Raw genomic sequence first — 24,639 nt, 5'->3', positions numbered from 1 at the left:
CCACACTAGCGATTGAGCGGACGAGTCTGTGATACCAACGAGTAGACCAATTGGAACTTTTTGCGAATCCAATTGCATTTTGCGTCGGAAACAAGCCGTGAAACAATCACTGACTGAGGTCTGGAGTTCGGGTTAGCAACTTTCAAACAGGAAATCAGCGGATCGGTAAGTGGTTCTGGTGGTGTGAGTGGGTGTGCCTCTGGCAGCTGGGGCTCCGCCTCAGACCCCGCTGCCTCTCTCGCTTCGCTCGAGCCGGGCGTCGGGATTGCCAGAGATCTTGAGTCTATCGAATGATGGGTGTTGTTTGGTGAAGAAAGGATACTAACATGGCAGTAGCAGAGGAGTCATGAGTGGAAGAAACCCTGGCGCTCCTCCTGGGTTCCCTGGAGCAGGTAAAAGACCGAATGGCGGACCGCCTCCTCCTCCACCACCGCCAGGAGGGGCTGGTGTAAAGAGAAAACCTGGTACTGGGGGTCTGGCACCGCCACCTCCTCCTCCACCGTCAGGAGGAAAGAGAAGAACTGCAAATGGAAGTCATCCTCCACCTCCACCACCTCCTCCTTCTCGTCCACCTCCAGCAGAAAAGAGAGAAGAGGAGCGAAGACTGCGGGCTTTGGAGAGAAAGCGCAAATGGCAGCAGCTTCAAAAACAAAAGTATGGTGCCAAACAGGGCAAAGCTACGTTTGTTCACTCTACAAAAGTCGATATGCCTCCTGAACATCTACGGAAGATTATTCGAGATCATGGCGATTTGTCCACAAAGAGAGTCGCTGCGGATAAGAGATCTTATTTAGGAGCGCTGAAGTTCATTCCTCATGCGGTCGTCAAACTCATGGAGAATATGCCTCAGCCATGGGAGCAGGTTCGTGAAGTTAAAGTTCTTTATCATATCACTGGTGCCATCACATTTGTAAACGAAGTGCCAAGAGTCATTGAACCTGTATATACAGCTCAGTGGGCTACAATGTGGACGATGATGAGACGTGAGAAGCGAGATAGACGTCATTTTAAACGAATGCGGTTTCCTCCGTTTGACGACGAAGAACCTCCTATTAGTTGGAGTGAGAATATCGAAATAGCTGAACCTGGCGATGCTATTCAGATGGAATTGGATCAAGAGGAAGATAGTCCTGTGTATGAATGGTTCTATGATCACCGTCCACTGATCGAAGATCCAAAATATGTTCCTGGTCCGGCGTATAAGAAATGGAATTTAGAGCTGCCCCAAATGGCTAACTTATATCGGTTGGCCAGTCCATTAGTTGCTGATATTGCAACTCGAAACGACTTGTATTTATTTGACAAAAAGTCTTTTTTCACCGCCAAAGCCCTGAATACCGCCATTCCTGGTGGTCCTAAATTCGAGCCTCTTTATAAGGATGTTGATGAAGACAATGAAGATTTTGGCGAGTTCAATGCCATTGACAGAATCATCTTTCGAAATCCTATTCGTACCGAGTACAAAATTGCATTCCCTCATTTATACAACTCATTACCTCGATCTGTGCAGATTGATTGGTACCACGACCCACAGGATGTTCATATAAAAACCGAAGATCCTGATCTTCCTGCTTATTACTACGACCCAGCCATTAATCCTATCACCGCCAGAAGACGAGAGATTGATGAACAAGAAGCAGATGATTTGATTCTTGACGACGATCTGGAAGAGGAGGAAGAAGAGGAAGAAGAGGAAGAAAAGGAAGGAGAGCAACGTTCGACTGGATTCACTCTAGGTGACGATTTTGAAACCTTTTTGGAGAATGTCCCACTGACGACGGACAATACCAGTCATGCTATTGCTCTATGGTGGGCACCATTCCCTTTCAACCGACGTAGTGGTACAATGGTCAGAGCACAGGACGTAGCTCTAGTAAAAAATTGGTATGTCCAGCATGCTCCAGATGGAAATCCTGTTAAAGTCAGGGTGTCCTATCAGAAACTTCTTAAAACATACGTTCTGAACGCACTCAAGACGAAACCTCCCAGCAACCAGAAAAAACGGTACCTGTTAAAGAGTCTGAAGAACACAAAGTTCTTCCAGCAAACGACAATCGACTGGGTTGAAGCCGGATTACAGCTATGTCGTCAAGGTTTCACAATGCTCAATCTACTAATTCACAGAAAGGGTCTAACATATCTTCATTTGGATTACAATTTCAACTTGAAACCAATCAAAACTCTAACTACCAAAGAGCGTAAGCGATCGAGATTTGGTAATGCATTCCATTTGATGAGAGAAATCCTCAGGGTCGTCAAGTTGATTGTCGATGCTCATGTCCAGTATCGGTTGGGTAATGTCGATGCCTACCAGCTGGCAGATGGTCTTCACTACACACTCAACCATTTGGGCCAGCTGACCGGTATATACAGATACAAGTACAAAGTGATGCACCAGATTCGTACTTGTAAAGATCTCAAGCACGTCATCTACTACCGATTCAACTCTGTCATTGGTAAGGGACCCGGATGTGGTTTCTGGCAACCTGCCTGGAGAGTTTGGCTCTTCTTCCTGAGAGGTACAATACCTTTATTAGAAAGATGGCTAGGTAACTTACTAGCTCGTCAATTCGAGGGTCGTCATTCAAAGGCAGTTGCTAAGACAATTACAAAACAAAGAGTCGAGTCTTATTACGACCTGGAACTACGTGCTTCTGTGCTCAATGATATCTTGGATATGATTCCCGAGGGAATTAAACAGAATAAAGCAAAGACAATTATTCAGCATCTTAGTGAAGCATGGAGGTGTTGGAAAGCTAATATTCCATGGAAAGTACCTGGTCTGCCTGCTCCAATTGAAAACATTATTCTTCGTTATGTCAAGGCAAAGGCAGATGGTTGGATCTCAGTGGCTCACTATAATCGAGAACGAATCAAGCGAGGCACAACTGTTGAAAAAACTGTTGCTAAGAAGAATTTGGGCAGACTGACTCGTTTATGGCTAAAGTCAGAACAAGAGCGTCAACACAACTTTTCAAAGGATGGTCCTTATGTAGCTCCTGAAGATGCTGTGGCCATTTTCTCTACCATGGTTCACTGGCTGGAGAGCCGCAAGTTTTCGCCTATTCCATTTCCTCCCCTGAGTTATAAGCATGATACTAAATTGCTGGTACTAGCTCTCGAGGGCCTGAAAGAATCCTACTCCGTTAAGAACAGATTAAACCAGAGCCAGCGTGAAGAATTAGCATTGATTGAACAGGCTTATGATAATCCCCACGAGTGTCTATCTCGAATCAAACGGTTTTTGTTGACTCAACGAGTGTTTAAGGAAGTTGGTTTAGATATGATGGACTACTATAGTCATATTCTTCCTGTTTACGAGATTGATCCACTGGAAAAGATTACTGATGCATACCTTGATCAATATCTCTGGTACGAGGCTGATAAACGACACCTGTTCCCCAACTGGATTAAACCAAGTGATTCAGAAGTTCCTCCTCTGCTTGTGTATAAGTGGTGTCAAGGTATTAATAACCTACAGGATGTCTGGGATGTTTCTGAGGGTCAATGTAACGTCATGCTTCAAACAACTCTCAGTAAAATGGCAGAGAAGATAGATTTCACGCTTCTCAACAGACTGCTGAGACTAATTGTCGACTCCAATATCGCTGATTATATCACGGCCAAGAACAATGTCGCTTTGTCATACAAGGACATGACTCATGTCAATCAATATGGTTTGATTCGTGGTTTACAGTTTTCATCGTTTGTTATGCAATACTACGGCTTAGTGCTCGATTTGCTGCTGCTTGGGTTGCCTCGTGCAAGCGAGTTGGCAGGTCCACCACAACAGCCTAATGATTTCCTACAATTTAAAGATGAAGAGACCGAAGTCAACCATCCTATTCGTTTGTACATTCGTTACGTGGATAAAGTGCATATTCTTTTCAGATTCCGGGCAACCGAAGCTCGTGACTTGATTCAACGGTTCTTGACAGAGAATCCCGATCCTAACTTTGAAAATGTTGTCGGATACAACAACAAGAAATGCTGGCCTCGTGATTCGAGAATGAGATTAATGAGGCACGATGTTAATCTTGGCAGAGCTGTGTTTTGGGAAATGAAGAACCGTCTTCCTCGATCTCTCACAACTTTTGAATGGGAAGATACTTTTGCGTCTGTTTATAGTCGCGATAATCCCAACCTTTTATTTTCGATGGTTGGTTTCGAAGTCCGAATTCTGCCAAAGTCTCGTGTTGAAAATGATATCCAGATCCGTGATAGTGTGTGGAATTTGACAAACGAAGAGACAAAGGAACGTACTGCATATGCTTTCTTGCGAGTTACGGACGAAGATATCGCTAAATTCAACAACCGTATTAGACAGATTCTCATGTCATCTGGTTCCACAACATTCACAAAAATTGCCAACAAGTGGAATACTGCCCTTATTTCGCTCTTTACTTATTACCGTGAAGCAGCAGTTGCTAGTGAAAACCTCCTCGATACGCTGGTTAAATGTGAAACAAAGATCCAGACAAGAGTTAAGATTGGCTTGAATTCAAAGATGCCTTCGAGATTCCCACCTGCTGTCTTCTATACACCGAAGGAGCTGGGTGGTCTGGGTATGCTCAGCGCAAGTCATATCCTCATTCCGACATCGGATCTCAGATGGTCAAAACAGACGGATACTGGTATAACTCACTTCAGATCAGGTATGACCCACCAAGACGATCAGCTGATTCCTAATATTTTCCGTTATATCGCCTCGTGGGAATCTGAATTTATTGATTCACAAAATGTTTGGGCAGAGTATGCCATGAAACGACAAGAAGCTAGTCAACAAAACCGGCGTCTGACTCTGGAAGATTTAGAAGATCGTTGGGACAGAGGTCTACCTCGTATCAATACTCTTTTCCAGAAGGATAGACACACTCTGGCATATGACAAAGGACACCGTATTCGTACTCAGTTTAGACAATATTCACTAGCGAAAGTCAATCCTTTCTGGTGGACAAGTCAAAGACACGATGGTAAATTGTGGAATTTGAATGCTTATCGAACCGATGTCATTCAGGCATTGGGTGGTATTGAAACAATTCTTGAGCATACGTTATTTAAGGGAACTGGTTTCGACAACTGGGAAGGTTTGTTCTGGGAAAAGGCATCTGGCTTCGAAGATAGTATGAAATTCAAGAAACTGACCAACGCCCAAAGGTCTGGTCTTAATCAAATCCCCAATCGTAGATTCACATTATGGTGGTCGCCCACTATCAATCGTGCTAATGTATATGTTGGTTTCCTTGTGCAATTGGATTTGACTGGTATTTTCTTACACGGAAAGATTCCCACTCTGAAGATCTCGCTTATTCAAATCTTCAGAGCACATTTGTGGCAAAAGATCCACGAGAGTATTATCTTTGACATCTGCCATGTTCTAGATGCTGAAATGGACACTCTTCAGATTGAGAATGTTAACAAGGAGTCTATTCACCCCAGAAAGTCGTACAAAATGAACTCTTCTGCTGCAGACATTGTTCTTCATAGTACTTATAAGTGGAGTGTCAGTGGTCCCTCGCTTCTTAATGATAGTAAGGATGTCATGGACTTTGCTACCGCTAATAAATTCTGGCTGGATATCCAATTGAGATATGGAGACTATGATTCGCACGACATTTCGAGATATACCCGTGCCAAGTTCCTTGATTATACCTCGGATGGTATTAGTATCTACCCTTCTCCAACTGGTGCTATGATTGGTGTGGATCTCGCTTATAATATGTATGATGCTTATGGTAATTGGTTCCCAGGTCTCAAGCCTTTGATGCAACAGGCCATGTCGAAGATTATGAAGGCCAATCCAGCTCTTTTCGTTCTTCGTGAGCGTATCAGAAAGGGATTGCAGCTGTATCAATCACAACCACAAGAGGCATTCCTCAATTCCAATAACTACTCGGAACTGTTTGGCAAAGACGTCCAATTCTTTATCGACGACAGTAACGTCTATCGTGTTACTGTTCACAAGACATTTGAGGGTAATCTCACCACCAAGCCTATTAATGGTGCCATTTTTATTTTCAACCCACGAACTGGTAAGTAAAGATATTCCATGAAGTAACGCATTTTTAGATCGTTTTACTAACATTTCCAGGTCAATTGTTCTTAAAGGTAATTCACACTTCAGTTTGGGCAGGTCAGAAACGTCTTGGTCAACTTGCCAAGTGGAAGACTGCTGAAGAGGTTGCTGCTCTTATTCGGTCTCTTCCCAAGGAAGAGCAGCCTAAGCAACTGATTGTTACGAGAAAGGGTATGCTTGATCCTTTAGAGGTTCACATGCTCGACTTTCCTAATATCTCTATTCGTCCATCGGAACTCCAACTTCCTTTCCAAGATGCAATGAAGATTGAAAAGCTGGCAGACACCATTCTCAAGGCCACAGAGCCTAAGATGTTGTTGTACAATCTGTACGACGATTGGCTGATAGACAACAAGACCGAGCCAGGAACAGCCTTTTCAAGACTGATTCTTATTCTCAGAGCACTTCACGTTAACCAAGAAAAGGCTAAACTCATTCTTCGACCGGATAGAAGCGTTCTTACGGAAGAACATCATCTGTGGCCATCGTTTACAACTGAGCAGTGGATTAATGTCGAAAACCAACTCAGCGATCTTATTCTCAACGACTACGGAAAGAAGAATAACGTCAATGTTGCTTCATTGACTCAACACGAAATTCGAGACCTGATTCTCGGTCAGGAAATCAAAGCTCCTTCATTGAAACGTCAAGAAATGGCCGATATCGACCAGCAACGTCAAGACCAACAATCTCAACTTACTGCTCTTAAAACCAAGACTCAAAATGTGCATGGAGACGAGATGGTGGTTGTCACTACCAGTAATTATGAACAGGAAAGCTTCTCATCCAAGACAGACTGGCGTAATCGTGCTATTGCAAGCACCAGCATCAATCTCCGAACAAAGCATATCTATGTTTCATCAGAAGATATTCGTGATGATTCTCAGAATTATACTTATATTCTGCCCAAGAATATTCTGAAAAAGTTTACCCAAATTTCCGATCTTCGTGCTCAAGTCGGCGGTTTCTTATACGGCGTGTCTCCTCCAGATAACCCACAAATCAAGGAAATCCGGGTCATTGCTCTTGTCCCTCAAGTCGGTAATGCCAACTCGGTACAGCTGCCTCTTAAGCTTCCTTCCACTGGTGGTTCTGAGCCTCTTTTGAAGGGCCTTGAGCCACTTGGATGGATTCATACCCAAGCTCAAGAGACTCCTGTGTTGAGTGCCATTGATGTAACCACTCAAGCAAAGATTATGGATGCCAACTCTGGGGCTGCTGGTGGCTGGGATTCAAATGCTATTACTATGACTGTTTCATTTACTCCTGGTTCAGTCACCCTGTCTGCCTTTTCACTCAAGCCTGAAGGGTATGAATGGGGCAGCCGTAATAGAGACATCGCTGCAATCAATCCCCTCGGTTACTCCACGAAGTTTGGCGAGAAATGCCAGCTTCTTTTGTCGGATAGAATCAACGGCTACTTCTTGGTCCCTGAAGACAGCGTCTGGAATTATGCCTTCATGGGAGCTGCTTGGAGTGCCAACGCCGCTTATGAACTCAAGATTGACGTTCCTCTTCCATACTACCACGAACTTCACAGACCTATCCACTTCACATCTTTTAACGACCTTGAGGACAACGTCATCGAGCTCGATAAACAGGACGTATTTGCATAATATTGTAATGTATTATTTAACCAATTGTATTATTTTATTACATCGTGGTCTTGCCTCCGGCGGCTGGGGCTCTGCCCCAGACCCCGTTGCCTCCTCTCGCTTCGCTCGAGTCGGTACATCACCGCCCCAGGAAGATTAAATATTTGAATTCAAAATAGAGATATAGATACAGGGAATGTACAGAGGTGTACACGAGTCTATTCCTTGCTGATAATGGCCCACCAGTTATCCCGTTCATAACCAGATTCTACAACTCGACCCTTCGCTGTGACTACGTCCTCTTCTAACTCCCCTTGTTTATATAAATGGTAGTACCGGTTCCAGACTACTGGTGGCTCTTCTGGCTTGGGTGGCTCTGGCGCAGTTTCTGGCTCGGCAGCCGCTTCTTTCAACTGATTCTTCTTCTTGTTCACTTTATTTTGTAACACCCAGGGAACCATAACATCCTGATCCATACCTTCGTGATATCCTCTTCGTGAATTCTTCTGTTCTAGTGCCCAGACATATATCAGTGCTGTTCCTTTGGGCTGTAGACGTGAAAGAATGGTACGAACTGCTTCGATTCTCCGTTCTCGAGTTGAAAAGTGATGAATTACAGCGATACTAATCGCAAAATCAAATCTGTCATTGACGAATGGAAGGTCAAGAGCATCTGCTACTAGGGCTTCTCCACCTTTCTCACTGTGGGCTATTTTCACCAGCTCAGAAGACCGATCTGATCCTACAAGGCACAGTGATTCATTAATATGCAAATATTTACCATTTCCACATCCTACGTCCAAGCCAACCGAGCCAGCAGTTTGACCTTTCAAATATTTCTCGACAATGGGCCATGGCTGGTTTCAATGTTAGATACAGCAACTCATCTCGACTGTAGAGTTCAGTTCGTACTTACCTTGTATCTGGTTTCTGAAAAATGCGATGCTATCTTCTGATATACCTCATGGACATATTCTTGTTCTTTCAGCCTCGCTGAATCAGAATTTGAGTCCGCCATTATAAGTTGATATTACGGTATTTACTGAGCTTATCTCGGTTCTTGATCTGGTGAACCTGAAAAAATCTATCTCACGTGACTACCCCTGAGATTGCCGATGTGAGCAGGCCTAAATATGGAATTTTTCGTATCTCATTTTTACTCAGTCTAAAGAGAGATTCAAATACTAGAAAATTTATACTTTGTTTGAAGTACTCAAACTGGCATGGAGTAGTTTCTCGTGGAAACCTTCATGTGTGCGTTAAGAAATATTCTTCATTTACTGATTCATTTAGATAATAACAAAAAAATAGACATTAAATAAGAAAACAGCTAAACCCTGCCAACTGAATCGATATGGTGTGTTTCAGCCTTTTCATCGTCCAGGGTGTATATTTTCTCATCATCCGTGCGGACTTGTTCGTAAAGATCTCTATGGAATCGTTCGGGTCCTAAGAAGATTACAATCAAAACGTATCCGAAAACAGCACCACTGAAGATACACATAACTAAACCGTAGTTATAGACCCCTGGTTTATCACCAATTGGAAATCTAGCGCCAATAGTGGCCTCAATAGTAGCTGAAGCAGACGAAGCAAGGTTTCCAAGTTGATAAGCTAGACCAGCAGCCAGTGTTCGATATCTGGGAGGTGACAACTCGAAAAGATGAATAGTGATCTGTCCCCATGCTCCAAACACAGCAGCCATTAGTAATGTGGATCCTGCCATTAAAGTGTTCTCGTTGGCACCCAGGAAAGCTGGGTACACGAATGCACCACCCAAAAGACAGCACACACTAATACAGAGACGACGACCAAGAATTTCAGACAGTTGGCCAAAAATCAACCCTCCAGCTATGGCACCGAGGTTGCTTACTACCATGACCACAGTCTTTGCATCGGTACCAAGTTTGGCCTGGGTCACCAATAAAGTTGGGTACAAATCCATAGTTCCATGGGACATGAAGTTCATGCCAGACATGAGGAAAATAAGATAGACAAATACCACCCAGTAGTTAGCAATAGCTACTTTAGCATCGTTCCATCTACCCACAGCATTCAGTTTTTCAAATTCTCTCTTTTCTTTGAGCTTTGAAAAGTACTCTCCTTCAGGGAAACAGAGTCTCCAAATTGCCAATAGAGCAGCAGGTCCAGCAGTAAACCAGCACAGAGAACGCCAGCCTTCTCCACCATGTGTATATTGGAAAGCTCTATAAAAGATAATCGCAAAAATGTATCCCAAATTGTAGCCAGGCAGGAAGAGTCCCGACATCATCGAAATACTCTCAGGAGGGATATTCTCTAGAGAAGTGGCAGCAGCTGTGCCATACATTCCTGATTCGTTAGTACAAACATCTTCTCATCATTCCATCCTGGTTCAGATTAATCACCGACTTGACTTACCTCCCATAGATATACCAAACAAAGCACGAACAGCCAAAAATTGTTTATAACTGGTAATAAAACCCATACCAATTTCAAGAGCCACAAAACACAAACAACAAGCGATATAAGACCATTTTCGTCCCCAGGTATCGGAAATCGTTCCAAAGATAACAGCACCAACAGATCTGAACATTAACACCAGGGTCATACCCCATGTAATCTTGACAATAGTAACATTAAGTGATTCGGCGATAGCACTTGCAGACGCGGAAACAACAAAAAAGTCCATTGCATCCACAGTCCACGCTAAAAACCCCATCATATACCAGTTCCAATGTCTTAGTTTCATGGCTCTTAATGGCGGAATGGGGTTCAGTCTCTTAGTATCACTTTCTGGTAGAGTGAATAAAGTACTTGGACGAGAAGCCAAATATCTGACAAGCGCCCCGACTGACAAGTCTGGCTTCTCGTCTTCAACATAGGGGCTATATGATTGTGAACTCATTATACCCTGAGAAGACCTGTTCTATATTATCAAAAAAAAAAAATTGGATTACTCGACTATCCCAGCTTCAAAACTCCTTTACGGATTAATAGAGACCAGAAACTAAACCAGGTCATCTGAGGCTATATTTATCTGCATAAATAGAGTTATCAAACGAAAGGACTTGACCCCGCAATTGCAAATCAGAACTCTATTCTGACTTTGATCATGGTGGGGGTTTATCTTGTTTGAGAAGCGATTGCTATCGATCTCCAGATCTTCATGAACTTCTGATAAGATCAGCTGTTGGTGCCTCGCTGGTCTCCGTTTCTCCTTCAACCCTATTCCACTTAAACATTTTATCCACGAGCGATTTCGGTCGAGATGAAAATTCAAAACCTGGGGACATTCAAAACAGGCGCTTAATATTAATTGGCGAGCCTGGAGAAATCATAAACAAAGTTACTGATCATTCCATTTTATATCAAACCCCGCCTGACTGATACCGCACAGCTTATAGTTTAAATCCGGCTTTAACTTGCTGAAAAAGTGAATACGCTCGAGAAAGATATTCCGTCGCGGTTAAAATATTACCCCGCGTTCAGGGATCAACTTTCAAACCGTTCGATACAAACCTTGAATTGGCATGCGCATAGGACGAATGGAATGACGGTACTTTGCAATCTCTTCTGTCTCACCTGCAGGTACCCCACACGGAGGAACTGGGTCTGATGGGATATAATTACAGGGGTGTCTGACTGCCTCCGGCGGCTGGGGCTCCGCCCCAGACCCCGTGGCTCCTGCTTCCCAGGAGATTGCTTGGATCGTGGTGTTGACTACCGAGATACAACTCGTTCTTTTATTATATAAGTATCTTGCCAGAAGCTTGGCAGTTTCGCATTTTTGCATTTTCGATGAAACATGTATCAAACAAAATGCATAATCGCTACCTGCCAGATTACAGCTCTTGAATCGGTTCTGTTCTAGAAAAACTAACCAATAAATAATCTCGTTAATAAATAGTGATAGATAGTATAAGGACGATTTGCGAAATAGCTGACCAACGGTTACATAGTTTACTCGTCATCGTCTTCATCGTAATCTTCGTCTTCAAAGAAGTTCATCGCTTTGGGTCTACTAGTCGCAACTACAACCTCCTCAGAAGATGTTATTTGAATATTTGGGGTTTTTTGAGTCGTCTTCTCTTTACCTTTGAGTGAAGTCGATTTCGACGAGATTTCTGAGTCGGTCACAGACGATTTCGACGATTTCGACGTTTCTGACGATACACTAGCAGAATCCGAAAGACTTTCCTCACTGTGGTTCATAACCGCTTGTCTCACATCTGACACCAGCTTTTCGCAGGTTTCGAGATAGTCAGTATCACTGAACTTGGAACTTGATGCTGAGTTGGTGGCTCGATTTGCAGAGTCAATAATAGACAGCAGTTTGGCTCGCTTCTTCTCTATCTTCTGTTTCTCCATCTCAGGGAGTTTGTCCAAATGAGCCAACAGCTCTTTCGCTTGTCGTATACTTTTCATGCTCCTTCCATCCAGTGTTTTAAAACTATCCATTTCCTCTTCTCTCCGGGGACCCTTCTTCCTCTTCTTTTTGCCCATATCTCGGAGCATGGACCCAAATCCTCCTTTACCTCCACACAAGCAGCCATTTAATCGTAATAAAAGATATTCTGGATCATCTGGAAATACCTCGGACAGTTTTTGGTTGCGGTTCTGGCTGATTATGGATCCATTTTGCATGCTAACATAAGTGGATTTGGCCACTGCTGGGGGTAATCGGGAGTTGATCTGGGATATTAAATCTGCCACAGTCAAGGATGCTAGTGAGGCCACATGTACACCAAAATCCTGGACCCCAGGTATGGCTTTCACGAAGAAATAAGTCATTTCTGGCAATATTCCACTGGTTGCTGACTCAACAGTAGTGATATCAAGTAGTGGTATTTTCTGCTGCGAAGATACAGTCAAGTGGATCTGGCGAAGCGGCTCAAATCAGCTGCATATCAGAAGAGCTAACTTTCACTGACCATGAATCGAAAGTGGTTCAATAAAACATGAAATTGATATATCCATATTCAAAACAGTCAAAAGTGCTCTATAAACATCGTATGTGTTTTTTTATTTATAATTTTGAATGTTTATATCCATACAATATCCCGGGACATTATTTTTCACGAGTGGCCGCACACCCAGCGGCTGCAAATATTTTAATATGCCCATCATGCGTGAAGTTGACGAGATCATGAGAATCTAGATCACACACCCTTCATAGCTAACAATGTCATCAGCCGGCATTGTTCACCATAAGGGTGATATACACACACAAGTGGCGACATTCATAGCGTAAGTGACTCAACTCCCCGAAAAAAACTCCTGCGAAGCAGGAGCAACCAGGGTCTGGGGCGGAGCCCCAGCCGCCGGAGGCATGCCCGTTCTAACAAACCCAGTCAACTGAAACGAAGACAGATTACCGGATCCAAGACAGTTGGTCTGGCATGTGGACATTTGCTGCTGCGATATATTTCGGCATCGAAATGGACCCAGATTTCCAAACTGATTGAGGACGTCAGGAGTCTTGGCAAGAGTTTGATCCAGGCCCAACCTCGGGAGTTTGTAGTTGGCAATGTCGTTCGACGAGTGTTAGCAGTGATTCGTGAAGTGGGTGAAGGAAATACAAATAGCACAGGAACTGCATCAGGTCATCATCACAGTCACAACAACAGTCAACTGGATACAGTTCTAGACTTTTCTACATCATCTATGTTCGGACTGCTATCAGTTGATCCATCAGCAACATCTAATAGTCCAACTAAAGCATTGACCAACGAAGAAGCTCGTAAAGCACACAGAGATACGAAAGCCGATATCATTGAAGGAATCCAGGAACTTATTGAAGAAATTAGTAATATCGACGACTCGATTGCCGGCATGAGTGTAGACATGATCCACGAGAACGAAGTGCTGCTAACCGCCAGTCCCAATTCTAAAACTGTACTGGAATTTCTCCTTCGAGCCAGCCAGAAACGTACATTCACAGTTCTAGTGACAGAAGGATTTCCAAACGAAGTGACCGCTTCACACGAGTTCGCGCTGACGCTGTCAAAAGCCGGTATTCACACCGTCATCATCCCCGACACTGCTACTTCTGCTGTCATGAGCCGAGTTGGTAAAGTAATCATCGGCACACGAGCAGTGCTTGCCAACGGTGGCTGTGTTTCATCTTCTGGCGTGGCTCTTGTATGTGAAGCTGCTAAAGACTACCGAGTGCCAGTTCTGGCCGTCACCGGACTATACAAATTATCACCATTGTATCCTTTTGACATTGACCAGCTGATTGAAGTGGGCGATACCGGTAAAGTCATCGGGTTCAACGACACAGGGCTCATGGATAAAATCGGCGTCATGAACCCCGTGTACGACTACGTGGCCCCCGAACACATCGACATCTACGTGACCAACATCGGCGGGTTCTCGCCCAGTTTCACCTACCGAATCATCCTCGACCACTACAGCAACCAGGATGTGTCTCTATAGCCCGTGTATAACTCATAGACTTGCTAGACTTGCGGGAGGGGGCGTGCCTCCGGCGGCTGGGGCTCCGCCCCAGACCCTGGTTGCTCCTGCTTCGCAGGAGATGGCAGGGCCCGTCGACGGAACGACTCGAGCGTAGCGAGAGGAGCAGCCAGGGTCTGGGGCGGAGCCCCAGCCGCCGGAGGCAGCTTCCCCGGAGAAATAGAAGGCAGAAAATAAATAGAGGTGCTAGTCGAGACGCATGCGTTTGCGAGAATCGGGCTCGGGAGTGCGGTCTGAGGCGAGTGTAGGGGGTTGTGGGTCTTGGGAGAGTGGGTTGACCGAAGATTTCTTAATGGGAACGGACTTGTTGGGTACGGTTCGACGGAGGGAGGGTGATTGGAACGACGGGTCGAACTGGCTGTTCTCGGGGATCATATCTTTTTGGACAGCAAGCGCTGCTCGGGCCGAGAAAAACTGTACCGGCGATGCAGTGTGATCCTCAGACTCTTTATTCGGTTTGTTTGTCGTCGTCCCGCTCTCGTTAGTGATGTTTGCTGTGGTATTGGCAGTGGTGTTAGAAGTTAAATCAGCTGTGGTGTTGGCTGTGATATTGGCTGTGGTGTCGATTGAGGTGTCAGCTTTGATGTTTAATGGCACGCGAGCGGGTGCGGGAACTGGCTCTTCACGAGGTGCGATGTATGGAAGTCCGTCGATTTCGGCAAACTCGTGGTCGTCGAACATATCGTCCGAGTCAAGAAACCCTGCTGGCATGAAATCAAGACTTCCGGACACTGCTGTTGAAGAGCTATCAACACCAGATCCATCTGGTTTGGCAAATGCTTTTGTTGGCAGACTAGGAAGACTGGGTTGGCCACTGCCGCTGTTATTAGCTATTCTGCTCGTGGCACCGTTATTTCCAGTACCAACAGCTGTGAGATTAGTTCCTTTAGCAGCCAGTCCATTCTGAGGTGTGGATGAAGCAGCTACAGTTGATGCTTCTGATTTGATAGAAGGTTTAGTGGATGTATTAAGAGCGGCCAGTTCTTCGAGCTCTGCTGCCTCGGCAGCTTCACGAGCTGCTTTTGCAGCAGCTGCTGCTTTTTGCATGGTGACAATTTCAGGTCGTCGAATCAACTGACTCTCGTCAAAAGGAGGCATGGATACTTTGACTCGGGAAATATTTCTCGTGTAGCTACTGTCGTACAAACAATTTCCAAGTGCGTTCCCAAACAGTCTTAACGCTCGTTTTAAGCCGTCAGTAGTCGCTTCTTTTTTACATTTGTCAAAAGCCATGCCTTTACTACGAGCATTTTCTACCTGGCCATATCCAACATCTTCTCGATAAGTTCCGTCTCGAAGAGTGACCCGTATTTTGGCGGACATGCCAAGATTGAATCTGCCGTCCCGGATCTCATCACAGTAATCGATCTCGTGATTTATGATCTCAGAACTCCATCCATTAAAACCAAATACTTCATTAGCAAGGTTAATGACTTTCCAGCCCTCTAAATAAGGCACTTTCAGACCTCCTCCACCGGGTCTATGAGAAATATACTCCGGACCAAGCTGTTTCCCGAGCTGCTGACGGATATGATTCGATTCCTTGATCGTGAAATTCGTTCCATTGACTGCTGCTCCACCATTTCCTGAACTCCCCGTTCCACTTCCACTGGCATTTCCATTACTCCACGACCGATTATTATTGGGCAGATATCCACCTCCGCCATTGGTGCCGTATCGAGACCCGTTCGACAGGTGCTGGTCGCCGTAGTTCGGCATCCTCACTCGATCTCGCTATCTTCCGATCCTCTACGAATCCGACACAATCTCAAAAACTAACTCCCAAACAAAAATCACACAAAACTGTTCCACAAAACACCCTCGTCGCTGTCCTATCGCGTCGCTATTGTTGACTAATTACTCCATTTACACCACTTTTCATAGGTGCAGCCTCACGCGTGTCGGTGGCGTCTCGTTGGCGACATCCCTAACCCTTATCTTGTCCTTGCCGCTATCGGACCCTGTAAATCACTCAGGGGGAGGAGGGGTCCGCCTCCGGCGGCCGGGCTCCGCCCGGACCCGTGGCTCCTCTCGCTTCGCTCGAGTCGTTTTCTCGACGGTCCCAGTAACGACTCGAGCGGAGCGAGAGGAGCAACCAGGGTCTGGGGCGGAGCCCCAGCCGCCGGAGGCATACCCCCCTTCGTGGAGATGAGAAATGGTGTGGTTCATTAGTACATAGTTTCAGGAGCAGGTTCAGCTGCTGCTGGAGGCTCGGAAGAGGTCACTTTCTTCTTTTTCTTCTTTTTCGGAGTGGCCTCGCCTGCTTCTCCGGTTGTAGATTTGGGCTTCTTTTTCTTGATTTTCTTGTGGGTAACGAGAATTTCGTCTGAAGATGCGGCAGGTTTGGATGACGACTCGTTGAGGAGTTGCTGGCGCAGTTTTTGCACTTCGAGAGTGGCTGCTTGGTCGGTTGTGGTGGACGTTTCTGGGTTCAGATCTAGTTTCGTCAACCGGCTTTCGATCTTGAAAAGTGGCTTGCTTCGTGATTTGCTGGTCTTGGACTTGGTTTTGACTGTGGTAGTAGTGGTCTCGTCAACGTCGTCAACGCCGTCAATCTTCTCGTCCTGTATAATCTCCACTTTCGTTCTTCGGGGAGGTGGCATGAATTTAGATGGCTGCGATGCTGACGAGATGTGCGAGCCAGGGGTGTAGCTCGACGGTTGACTGCCACTACCACCGGCATTGGCAATAGCAATGCCAGGGGTCGGTGTGTTGGATCGAGAGTTCTCAAGCGGTGTTTGGTTGCCAGATGAGATGGGGATGTAAAATGGATCGTCTCTTTGTCGTTCGAGTCTCTCGAGCCGTTTACGTTCAAGATCTTGTTCAGTCAATGGGGTGTCTTCAATGAGAATGGTGGTTCCATCGACCAACGTACTCGCCTCGTCTTCTATTTCGTAGTCGTCTTCAATGTCGGATAATGCATATGCAGGGTATATCTCAGTGTCGAGATCAAGGTCTTCAGGAAGTGGTATTTTCCTTTGCGAGTTCTGTGCTACTGGGTTCAACTCATAACCGTTGAACATCGATGGGATGGCCAGTGTCAGTAACAGAGGTGGTGTTTCGCTGTTATCGGGCAGTTGTTCAATTGCTTCTTTGGCTACTTTAACAAGTTCCAGGAACCCAACAGCTCGTTCTTGTACTTCATATGAGATGGCTGTTGAGTAGTGTTCAAGATATGTAATAAGCTGGTTCGTTGCTTCCAAAACTTGGAAATGAAATCCCGAAGGCCAGTTAGCCTGTCCAGCCCAGTTTGAATACAGCTTTACAACTGCTTGTATAGACGCTTCGACAGTGCCAAATTGGGCATTTGATGGGGAGTTACTACCGGGTCCATGTCGTCCATTGCCGTGACTACTACTAGTATTCCCACCAGCACCGCCAGAAACAGCACTTCCAAACGTAGTAAACATGCCAAAAGTACCAGAAATACCGCTGTTGGCCATATAACCCAGCTCAGCTTCTTCATCTCCGTATCTACTAGTAATCAGCTGGGTCAGCAGTTCATGGACATTGGGCACCAGACTGGCGTACTCTCCAACAATCCACACAACAAACTTGACAACCGATGGCATATGTGTCATGAGTTGGTAATTCATCAAAAGTCTTACTGATGCCTCGACAATGACGCCTCTCATACTCTTGACTCTAATAGCGATATTACGCAGTTGGTCACCGATTCTCCAGCCAACATTGTCAGTACCAAGCTGAACAAGCTCTACAAGAATTGTCGTATACCATTCAAAATCAGGCACTAAACTATAAGTATCTTTTGAACACACGCTAATAATACTTTCAATAATCCGTGAATTGTGGTTATCCAAGGCCGAGTTGTTCTTATTGTCTTCAGCCGAAGTACCACCGGCACCAGCTGCTACACCAGCAGATCCGGGCGATAAAATACCTCGAGATGCTCGTAACTGATCCATCAGCTTATTTACAATATGATAAATATTGTTCTCAGTGACAATGCCAGGAATAAGATCAAGAACACAGTCGCGAATTGTCAGATCCTTATCATCAGCACACTCCAAAATCACATCTTGCAAGTTAATCACAAACTGTGGATGCTTTACAACTATCTTCCCCAACGCCAGCAAACCAACATACTTCAAGTTCTGATCATGCTCTTCCAAAAACGTACGAAGCTTACTAACACATAATTCAGCCACCTCATAATCATCTTCATCCAGCATATCACCACTTACAATACAATTAATACACTCATAAAGAAGCGACATGGCAGTAGTAGTTCTCATGAGTTGGATAATTGGTGGTAAAAGCTTTGGTTTCAGTCTTGGTTCAGTCGGAGCCAGGGCCGAAAATAGTTTAAGAATCTTGATCAACATCCAGTTATTTTTAGATGTAGTCAACAGTTCATAAAGTTGTGGTGCTAATGACAAATAAGTCTTTGTGATTTCACTTCCAGTACCACTGGTTTGTTTGGCTAGCTCACAAATAACATTGACGGTAGCTGATACAACTGACGGGTCGGCATCTTCTAACTTGTCTTTAAGCCTAGGAAATGCACCTGGCAGTGCTTCTGGGTACTGAAGAAACACTTTATACATTGCCAAAACAGCCTTCTTCCTGATATAAGGTCGAGAATGGTTCAACATTTTCAAAATATCTGGAGATAGGTCATGAGCCAGCGATGGGGTGACAATCGATGCTGCTGCACTGAGTGATGTAGACACTTCAAGCGGGTTAGCCGAGCCCAAATCTTTCTTTAACAAATTAGTCGTCAGCATCAATACATCGGTATTAGCACGGAAACTCTGAGCCGCCGCCAAATATCCCACTCGTTTCTGCTGGAATTTGGCACTACTCATAACCTCGAGCACATGGAAACTGGCCCATGACATATCATTGCCATACATCTCCAAATACGTCAATTTCATAATTGCCATTGTCTTAGTATCCATATCAGGCGACCTCGCCTCGTTCCGACAGTCTGCCAGCGCATCTTTAATATACGCCTCTCGAGCGGCCGGGTCCTTCGATGCTCTTATCCCTCGAATCAGATCATGCAGCGACCGTTCAAAACTTCCACGCGTTAGGCCTCGGTACTCGGGGGATTGTGGGATTGCCTCCGGCGGCTGGGGCGCTGCCCCAGACCCCGTTGTGCTCGCTTCGCGAGCTGATTCGGGTCTCGCGACCACTGATCTTATCGCAGCTCATCGTCTTCTGGTGCACGAGTCTGCTGACAGAACCACCAAACAAACCCCAATCAGCTTCAGTTTTGCCATGAACAACTGTCAATGGCTCTCCCTCCTGCCACTTACAAAATTCCAAAAGGCCGAAGCCGCGCTCGAGCGTCTTCGGATACCTGGGACGACATCTGCCTCTGAACTCCCCTTCTCCTGTATGATCTTCACTGACTCCAACATCGACCGCTGTCGAATCTGGATCATGACTCCAACGCCGCACGCGCCGCAATGCCTCCGGCGGCTGGGGCTCCGCCCCAGACCCCGTAGCTCCTGCTTCGCAGGAGGTGGCTGGGACCGTGGAAGGAACCGACTCGAGCGGAGCGAGAGGAGCAGGGGGGTTTGGGGCGGAGCCCCAGCCGCCGGAGGCCGACCGGACCCTGCATGAACCCCGGAAATGGTTTTTAGAGTCGACGGTCGGAAGGGGTTTTCCACTGAGGGAGAATGGATTAAGAGTGGATCGTCAAAAAACCACAGGGGTGGATAGGGCCCTGCATGGACCCTTGCAGACCAGCTAACAGCTCGTTTAAGCCACGATATCCGGTCGCTGAACTGTTAATCCAAGAACAGGTACCCAAAAACCGAACTGGCAACCACAATTCCAGCAGCTCACCCCGAGCAACGACTCGAGCGCAGCGAGAGGAGCAGCGGGGTCTGGGGCGGAGCCCCAGCCGCCGGAGGCGAACACCCCGGCCCGGAGAGCAACCAAGTACGGTACCGACAGTTGCCAGGGAGCGGAGAAAGATTTTCCGGCCGCAGGAGCGATCACATAGCCAGTTTTTCCGAGATTCACGAACCTGTTGGCGAAGTAACGTGAGAACCTGTCAAAAGACCCGTGACCTGGACCCGTGGTCAGAAAAAACGGTACCAGAACCGGTCAGAAAAAAAAATAATATAATTTACTAGATATTTTTACAGGCAAGAAATAAACAACCCCTGACAAGACCAAATTGGAAAAAGATAAGAAAAACGCGCTAGAACGGATGGAGAATATTATTAGGACCGATCTCCCCCTGCATGTCGATCGTGTTTCAGGGTCGCGTCATGCCATTTTGGAACGAGGTGGGTCTCATTGGCGAATGCAGCAGCATGCACCAGAACCACTCGATAATAATGGACCCAAGGACGGACTTATTAATAGAACTCAACAAATGAAAAAACGACCATGTATTTTCTGTACAGATAACGAGCAATGTTCCAGGCGATCGGGCCATTGTTGCTGCTGGCGGACCCAATCCGCCCAACAGTTCATCCACCAGCCTGTACATTCCTACATACGCATACAAATCAGAAAAAGAACGGATTAAAAGAGTTGAAGGCGGCAGACAAACCGGACGATTGAATTCAGTTGTCCACGATTGGATGCCTGAAAGTTCAATATAAGCGAGCCCCAGTACATGCAGCTGTCAAAGAAAAGCTAATACCGCCGACCACGACCCGACTCAAGTCAGTTATGGCCGGGGATTTTAATTTGAACTTCAGGCGGACGTACGCATGTCTGTCTGTGTCGGCTAACCATAAAGCTTAAACCCACGATCGGTGACAGCAACACTTGATTTCAGGACATGTGCCCTCTTTTTATACTTTAATCCGAGACGAAGGTTTCAGGCGGCCGGACCAGACAGGCAGCTAGCACCGCACCCGCAGCGGACCCTGCATGGGGGACTGCCTCCGGCGGCTGGGGCTCTGCCCCAGACCCCGTGGCTCCTCTCGCTTCGCTCGAGTCGGCCGTGGGGACGGGGTCTGATCGGGGCTGGGGTGATTTTTCCAGGTCTGGTTGGTGGCCCCGAGAAACTCCTGCGAAGCAGGAGCTACGGGGTCTGGGGCAGAGCCCCAGCCGCCGGAGGCAGTCCCCGGAGAAGAAGAAGAAGAAGAAGAGAACCGATTAATTAACCCAGATTAAATACGTAACATCATTAAAAAGGACATGAGAAAAGAAGAGTGGTGAGGGGAGTTGAGTCGTTAGACGATGAGAGGGACCAGGGATACTTTGGTGTGCATGTGTTTGGGAGAGTGAGAGGCTCGTGGGGAAGAGTCGGGAGGTGGATTATTGACGGCAGTGACGATGGACGAGGCGCTTTGGGAGAGGACGATGCCGGCTGCTTCAGACTCGGCATAGCCTTCAGTAAGTTCGGGGACAATGGCGCCAAAAGTTCCGTCTCGGTCGTAGACAGTTCGACCACGAATGTAGGGATCCAGTTGGTAGTAGTTGCGACGCAGGTCGTCAAGAACCAAAGCCCGCTGTTTGGCGAGGTTGTGGGTGAGTTGAGTGTTTTCAGGAGCTTTGATCCATAGTACAGTCAGGTCGGATAATAGGTCGAACAGTTCACCTCGGGTGGTTTGTAATCGATCAATGGTCTCGAGATCTTTCATTTTGCGGTTCTCGCCAGGAACAACCTGTTTGTACTCGTAGATATGTGGCTGAGTGCCTTCCATGTCTGGAGGAAGATTGTCAGCAGTGATGTGTTTCGACAGGTTCTTGGTAAATGTGACACGAGCAACCAGACTGGGGTCCAGCCATACTTTAATAGCTTTCCAGATGGTTAGGAAAATTGATGGAGCATTGTAAATGTAAACATGGCCTAATAAACCCACATAGAATTTATAGCATGAATTGATCATTTTCACTGCCGAGTAGTCCATATTAGAGATAGTAAAGTCGGTCAAGTCGAAAATAGCTGCTCCCGACTCGTTATATCCAAGAAGAAGCAGTTTCGCATCTTCAAACACTTTGGCAATGAATCTGTTCATAGCAGCATCTGACTGAGCTTTAGGGTTGTGTCGTTGTACTCGCACAATTACAAGTGGTCTTCCGGCTTTATCTCTACCTTGATTAAAAACGGCTTTTCCCAGTTTATATTGAAGAATAAAACCTTCATCACCACTAGCTAAGGCACCTTCATCACCCCGTTCGTTGAGTTCGTCTATTGCGAACTTGACTCTCCACACCATGAAATCCGCAAATAAAGCTAGTGCTTTTAACACATTGAACTTGCGTTTCTTGAGATATCGCAGCAGGATAATATCGAAGTTCTCAGCACGAACAACGTTACGATACGTCGTTTTGAACTTGTCTGGCGAAATCTTGTAAAGATGCGATTTCAGCACATTCTGAGCCCGGTGGTCGAAATTCTTGGTGGTGGACGCCATGAGCCCTGGGATTGTGGATTTGGGTGCATCGCCTGTATAGACGAGAATATGAGCATACATCTGCTTGACTTTAATAACATAGTCCTCCGGAAGCGGCGTGGAATCAGATGACTCTGACAGAATAGATCGATTGGATGGAGTCAAGTCCGAGTTGGATGAGCCGAACGAGATATGAGACATGCGAGACGACGCCGTGAAGGTTCTCACTACATTCGAGCTCGTCATGTTCAGCTCGGGATACGACGTAGTAGGAGTCATTCTGAAATGTGTCTTCCGAATAGGACCAAAACAGGTGATAGATATTAATTAGAATGAGAGCCCAGATTCCAGCTGGGATTCAAGAGTACTGTCAAATCAGAACAGAGAAGAACACAACAGAAAAACAGAAACAAGTGAATAATATGACAACGAACCGTGAGACAATGTGGGTCGGTCACTAAACACAGCGATAATAGAGTAACAGAATGAAATCAGCGGACAATCAAATCAATCCTTCCAATGGTATCAGAGAGCTAGAGAGCTTCAAAAATTACAACTTCAAAAACCAACCGACAACAACAACAGCTGACAAAAACAAATAAATAAACTACGGGGGCAATGCACACTGGAAGCAGTTTGTTATTTATAATGAGCACACCAGATGACCGAGCTGGCAGAGACCGGCAGCACATCACCGCAGCCAGCAGCATGTTGCCGGATGTTTTGGCTGCGAGTTGTATGAAAAGAGTGAACTGACCCGACAGGATCGCATGCATCTTGATACCTGCATCATGCACCTCCTTTAATAAGCTAGTGATATCCTTAACCCGTTAGATCTAGGCGCGCCAGTTTGCGCCAAAAAGCAACGACCGCCAGCCAGATCTCGCGTCCCAAAACAGAAATAAATGTGCATATATATTATATGCGCTGTGACCTAGGAGAGACACCCCTGTACCTAATCTAGAAAGGCAGGTGGGGGGCCCTGGTCGACCTTTTAGCTGGCGGTGGTTTTAGGTTGAATCATCATCTATTAATGTCACTTCACCACCATCTCCAGATCCCCGAACTTTATATACGAGCTCTGTCTGGGTGGGGTGGGGGACTGCCTCCGGCGGCTGGGGCTCCGCCCCAGACCCTGGTTGCTCCTCTCGCTTCGCTCGAGTCGGGAGTGGGTTTTTCCCCCGTCAACTCCTGCGAAGCAGGAGCAACCAGGGTCTGGGGCGGAGCCCCAGCCGCCGGAGGCACACCCCCCCCTCCCAGCAGCAGCACAAGCAACAAAAGCAAATAAAAAATCCGAGGCACACTCGAAACAAACCGGACGTATCCTGAAGCACCCGTTGAAAGGGTAATTGGGGTTGGCTTCGTCAGACAGACAGTGAGTGTCGTTTGGAGAAGGGGGATTAGTAACACGAAGAGACGCTGGACTGGGTGGAGGAAGGTGTTCGTGCGGTCAGTGTCGCGACTGGGTCCTAGGTCCAGCTGTGTCGCATGCCGGTGTCCCAGTTGGTGCTGCTACGGCAAATAATTATAATCTAATCGCCAGCGAGCTATATTAGCAACTGTTAGTAACTGGACTAGCCAGGGCAACAGAAACCAGGAGTCCAAGTCGTTAGGGCCGCTAGACCGCTAGACCGCTGATTAATGGATTGTCATTAGTAGTATAAACCCATTTGCGACATGAGGTTAGCATGAGAGACACGGAGAGAGGGTGTGTAAAGTGCAGAGTCCCATAAAGGCATACAGCTCGTGAGGTAGCGTGTTCTGTTCTCAGGGGTAACGAGTGCTCGAAGTGGAAGGATACGAATGACCTGATGTTTGTCTGGGAAGTGGACGTGAGATGTTAGATGCGAGCTATAGATTCCACCTGTCTATTGAACTGTCTATTAAACAGCTGATTAAATACTGGTGTAGTGAATTAATCTATGACACTGGCTATGACACTTGGCTATGACACTAGCTATAGCTCTAGCATGAACTGAGCCGGTAACCTAATCCAACTAGTAATGAATAATCTATCAACAGGCATGACCCCTCAGTGACCCCTCTATTATTACCCCTCCGTTTACCTCCGTTTTCATTCAATTAATTAGTTAGTTGGTTGGTTAGTTAGCTGCGAAGTCTTAATGTACTGTTCGGTCTACCGACCCACTTCACCGTCTCAGCAAGCTTCTTCAAC

General features: G+C 46.2%; 10 protein-coding genes across 10 annotated transcripts; 3 read left to right on the top strand and 7 right to left on the bottom strand.

Annotated features, from left to right (window-relative positions):
• Positions 1-346: 346 nt before the first annotated feature.
• Positions 347-6,040, top strand: PRP8 (U4/U6-U5 snRNP complex component PRP8; the record flags this gene model as incomplete). The annotated part of the gene is made up of 1 exon (XM_018882021.1): positions 347-6,040. The coding sequence occupies one exon, from the start codon at positions 347-349 to the stop codon at positions 6,038-6,040; it is 5,694 nt and encodes a 1,897-aa protein (XP_018736441.1).
• A 209-nt stretch (positions 6,041-6,249) lies between these two features.
• Positions 6,250-7,692, top strand: PRP8 (U4/U6-U5 snRNP complex component PRP8; the record flags this gene model as incomplete). The annotated part of the gene is made up of 1 exon (XM_018882020.1): positions 6,250-7,692. One exon carries the CDS (start codon positions 6,250-6,252, stop codon positions 7,690-7,692), a length of 1,443 nt encoding a protein of 480 aa, XP_018736440.1.
• Positions 7,693-7,889: 197 nt separating this feature from the next.
• AWJ20_4915 (uncharacterized protein) lies at positions 7,890-8,147 on the bottom strand (the record flags this gene model as incomplete). The annotated part of the gene is made up of 1 exon (XM_018882019.1): positions 7,890-8,147. One exon carries the CDS (start codon positions 8,145-8,147, stop codon positions 7,890-7,892), a length of 258 nt encoding a protein of 85 aa, XP_018736439.1.
• An 854-nt stretch (positions 8,148-9,001) lies between these two features.
• On the bottom strand, positions 9,002-10,000 carry JEN1 (Jen1p; the record flags this gene model as incomplete). The annotated part of the gene is made up of 1 exon (XM_018882018.1): positions 9,002-10,000. One exon carries the CDS (start codon positions 9,998-10,000, stop codon positions 9,002-9,004), a length of 999 nt encoding a protein of 332 aa, XP_018736438.1.
• Positions 10,001-10,054: 54 nt separating this feature from the next.
• On the bottom strand, positions 10,055-10,558 carry JEN1 (Jen1p; the record flags this gene model as incomplete). The annotated part of the gene is made up of 1 exon (XM_018882017.1): positions 10,055-10,558. One exon carries the CDS (start codon positions 10,556-10,558, stop codon positions 10,055-10,057), a length of 504 nt encoding a protein of 167 aa, XP_018736437.1.
• A 1,055-nt stretch (positions 10,559-11,613) lies between these two features.
• AWJ20_4912 (uncharacterized protein) lies at positions 11,614-12,444 on the bottom strand (the record flags this gene model as incomplete). Its single annotated transcript, XM_018882016.1, has 1 exon — positions 11,614-12,444. The coding sequence occupies one exon, from the start codon at positions 12,442-12,444 to the stop codon at positions 11,614-11,616; it is 831 nt and encodes a 276-aa protein (XP_018736436.1).
• An 873-nt stretch (positions 12,445-13,317) lies between these two features.
• GCD7 (translation initiation factor eIF2B subunit beta) lies at positions 13,318-14,091 on the top strand (the record flags this gene model as incomplete). Its single annotated transcript, XM_018882015.1, has 1 exon — positions 13,318-14,091. One exon carries the CDS (start codon positions 13,318-13,320, stop codon positions 14,089-14,091), a length of 774 nt encoding a protein of 257 aa, XP_018736435.1.
• A 225-nt stretch (positions 14,092-14,316) lies between these two features.
• On the bottom strand, positions 14,317-15,849 carry RAD52 (recombinase RAD52; the record flags this gene model as incomplete). The annotated part of the gene is made up of 1 exon (XM_018882014.1): positions 14,317-15,849. The coding sequence occupies one exon, from the start codon at positions 15,847-15,849 to the stop codon at positions 14,317-14,319; it is 1,533 nt and encodes a 510-aa protein (XP_018736434.1).
• Positions 15,850-16,298: 449 nt separating this feature from the next.
• APL5 (Apl5p) lies at positions 16,299-19,037 on the bottom strand (the record flags this gene model as incomplete). Its single annotated transcript, XM_018882012.1, has 1 exon — positions 16,299-19,037. One exon carries the CDS (start codon positions 19,035-19,037, stop codon positions 16,299-16,301), a length of 2,739 nt encoding a protein of 912 aa, XP_018736433.1.
• Positions 19,038-21,296: 2,259 nt separating this feature from the next.
• CSR1 (Csr1p) lies at positions 21,297-22,742 on the bottom strand (the record flags this gene model as incomplete). Its single annotated transcript, XM_018882011.1, has 1 exon — positions 21,297-22,742. One exon carries the CDS (start codon positions 22,740-22,742, stop codon positions 21,297-21,299), a length of 1,446 nt encoding a protein of 481 aa, XP_018736432.1.
• Positions 22,743-24,639: the final 1,897 nt, after the last annotated feature.

Source organism: Sugiyamaella lignohabitans, chromosome D, assembly GCF_001640025.1.
Source record: "Sugiyamaella lignohabitans strain CBS 10342 chromosome D, complete sequence".
Taxonomy (NCBI): domain Eukaryota; kingdom Fungi; phylum Ascomycota; class Dipodascomycetes; order Dipodascales; family Trichomonascaceae; genus Sugiyamaella; species Sugiyamaella lignohabitans.
This window is presented reverse-complemented; position numbering and strand designations above follow the sequence as displayed.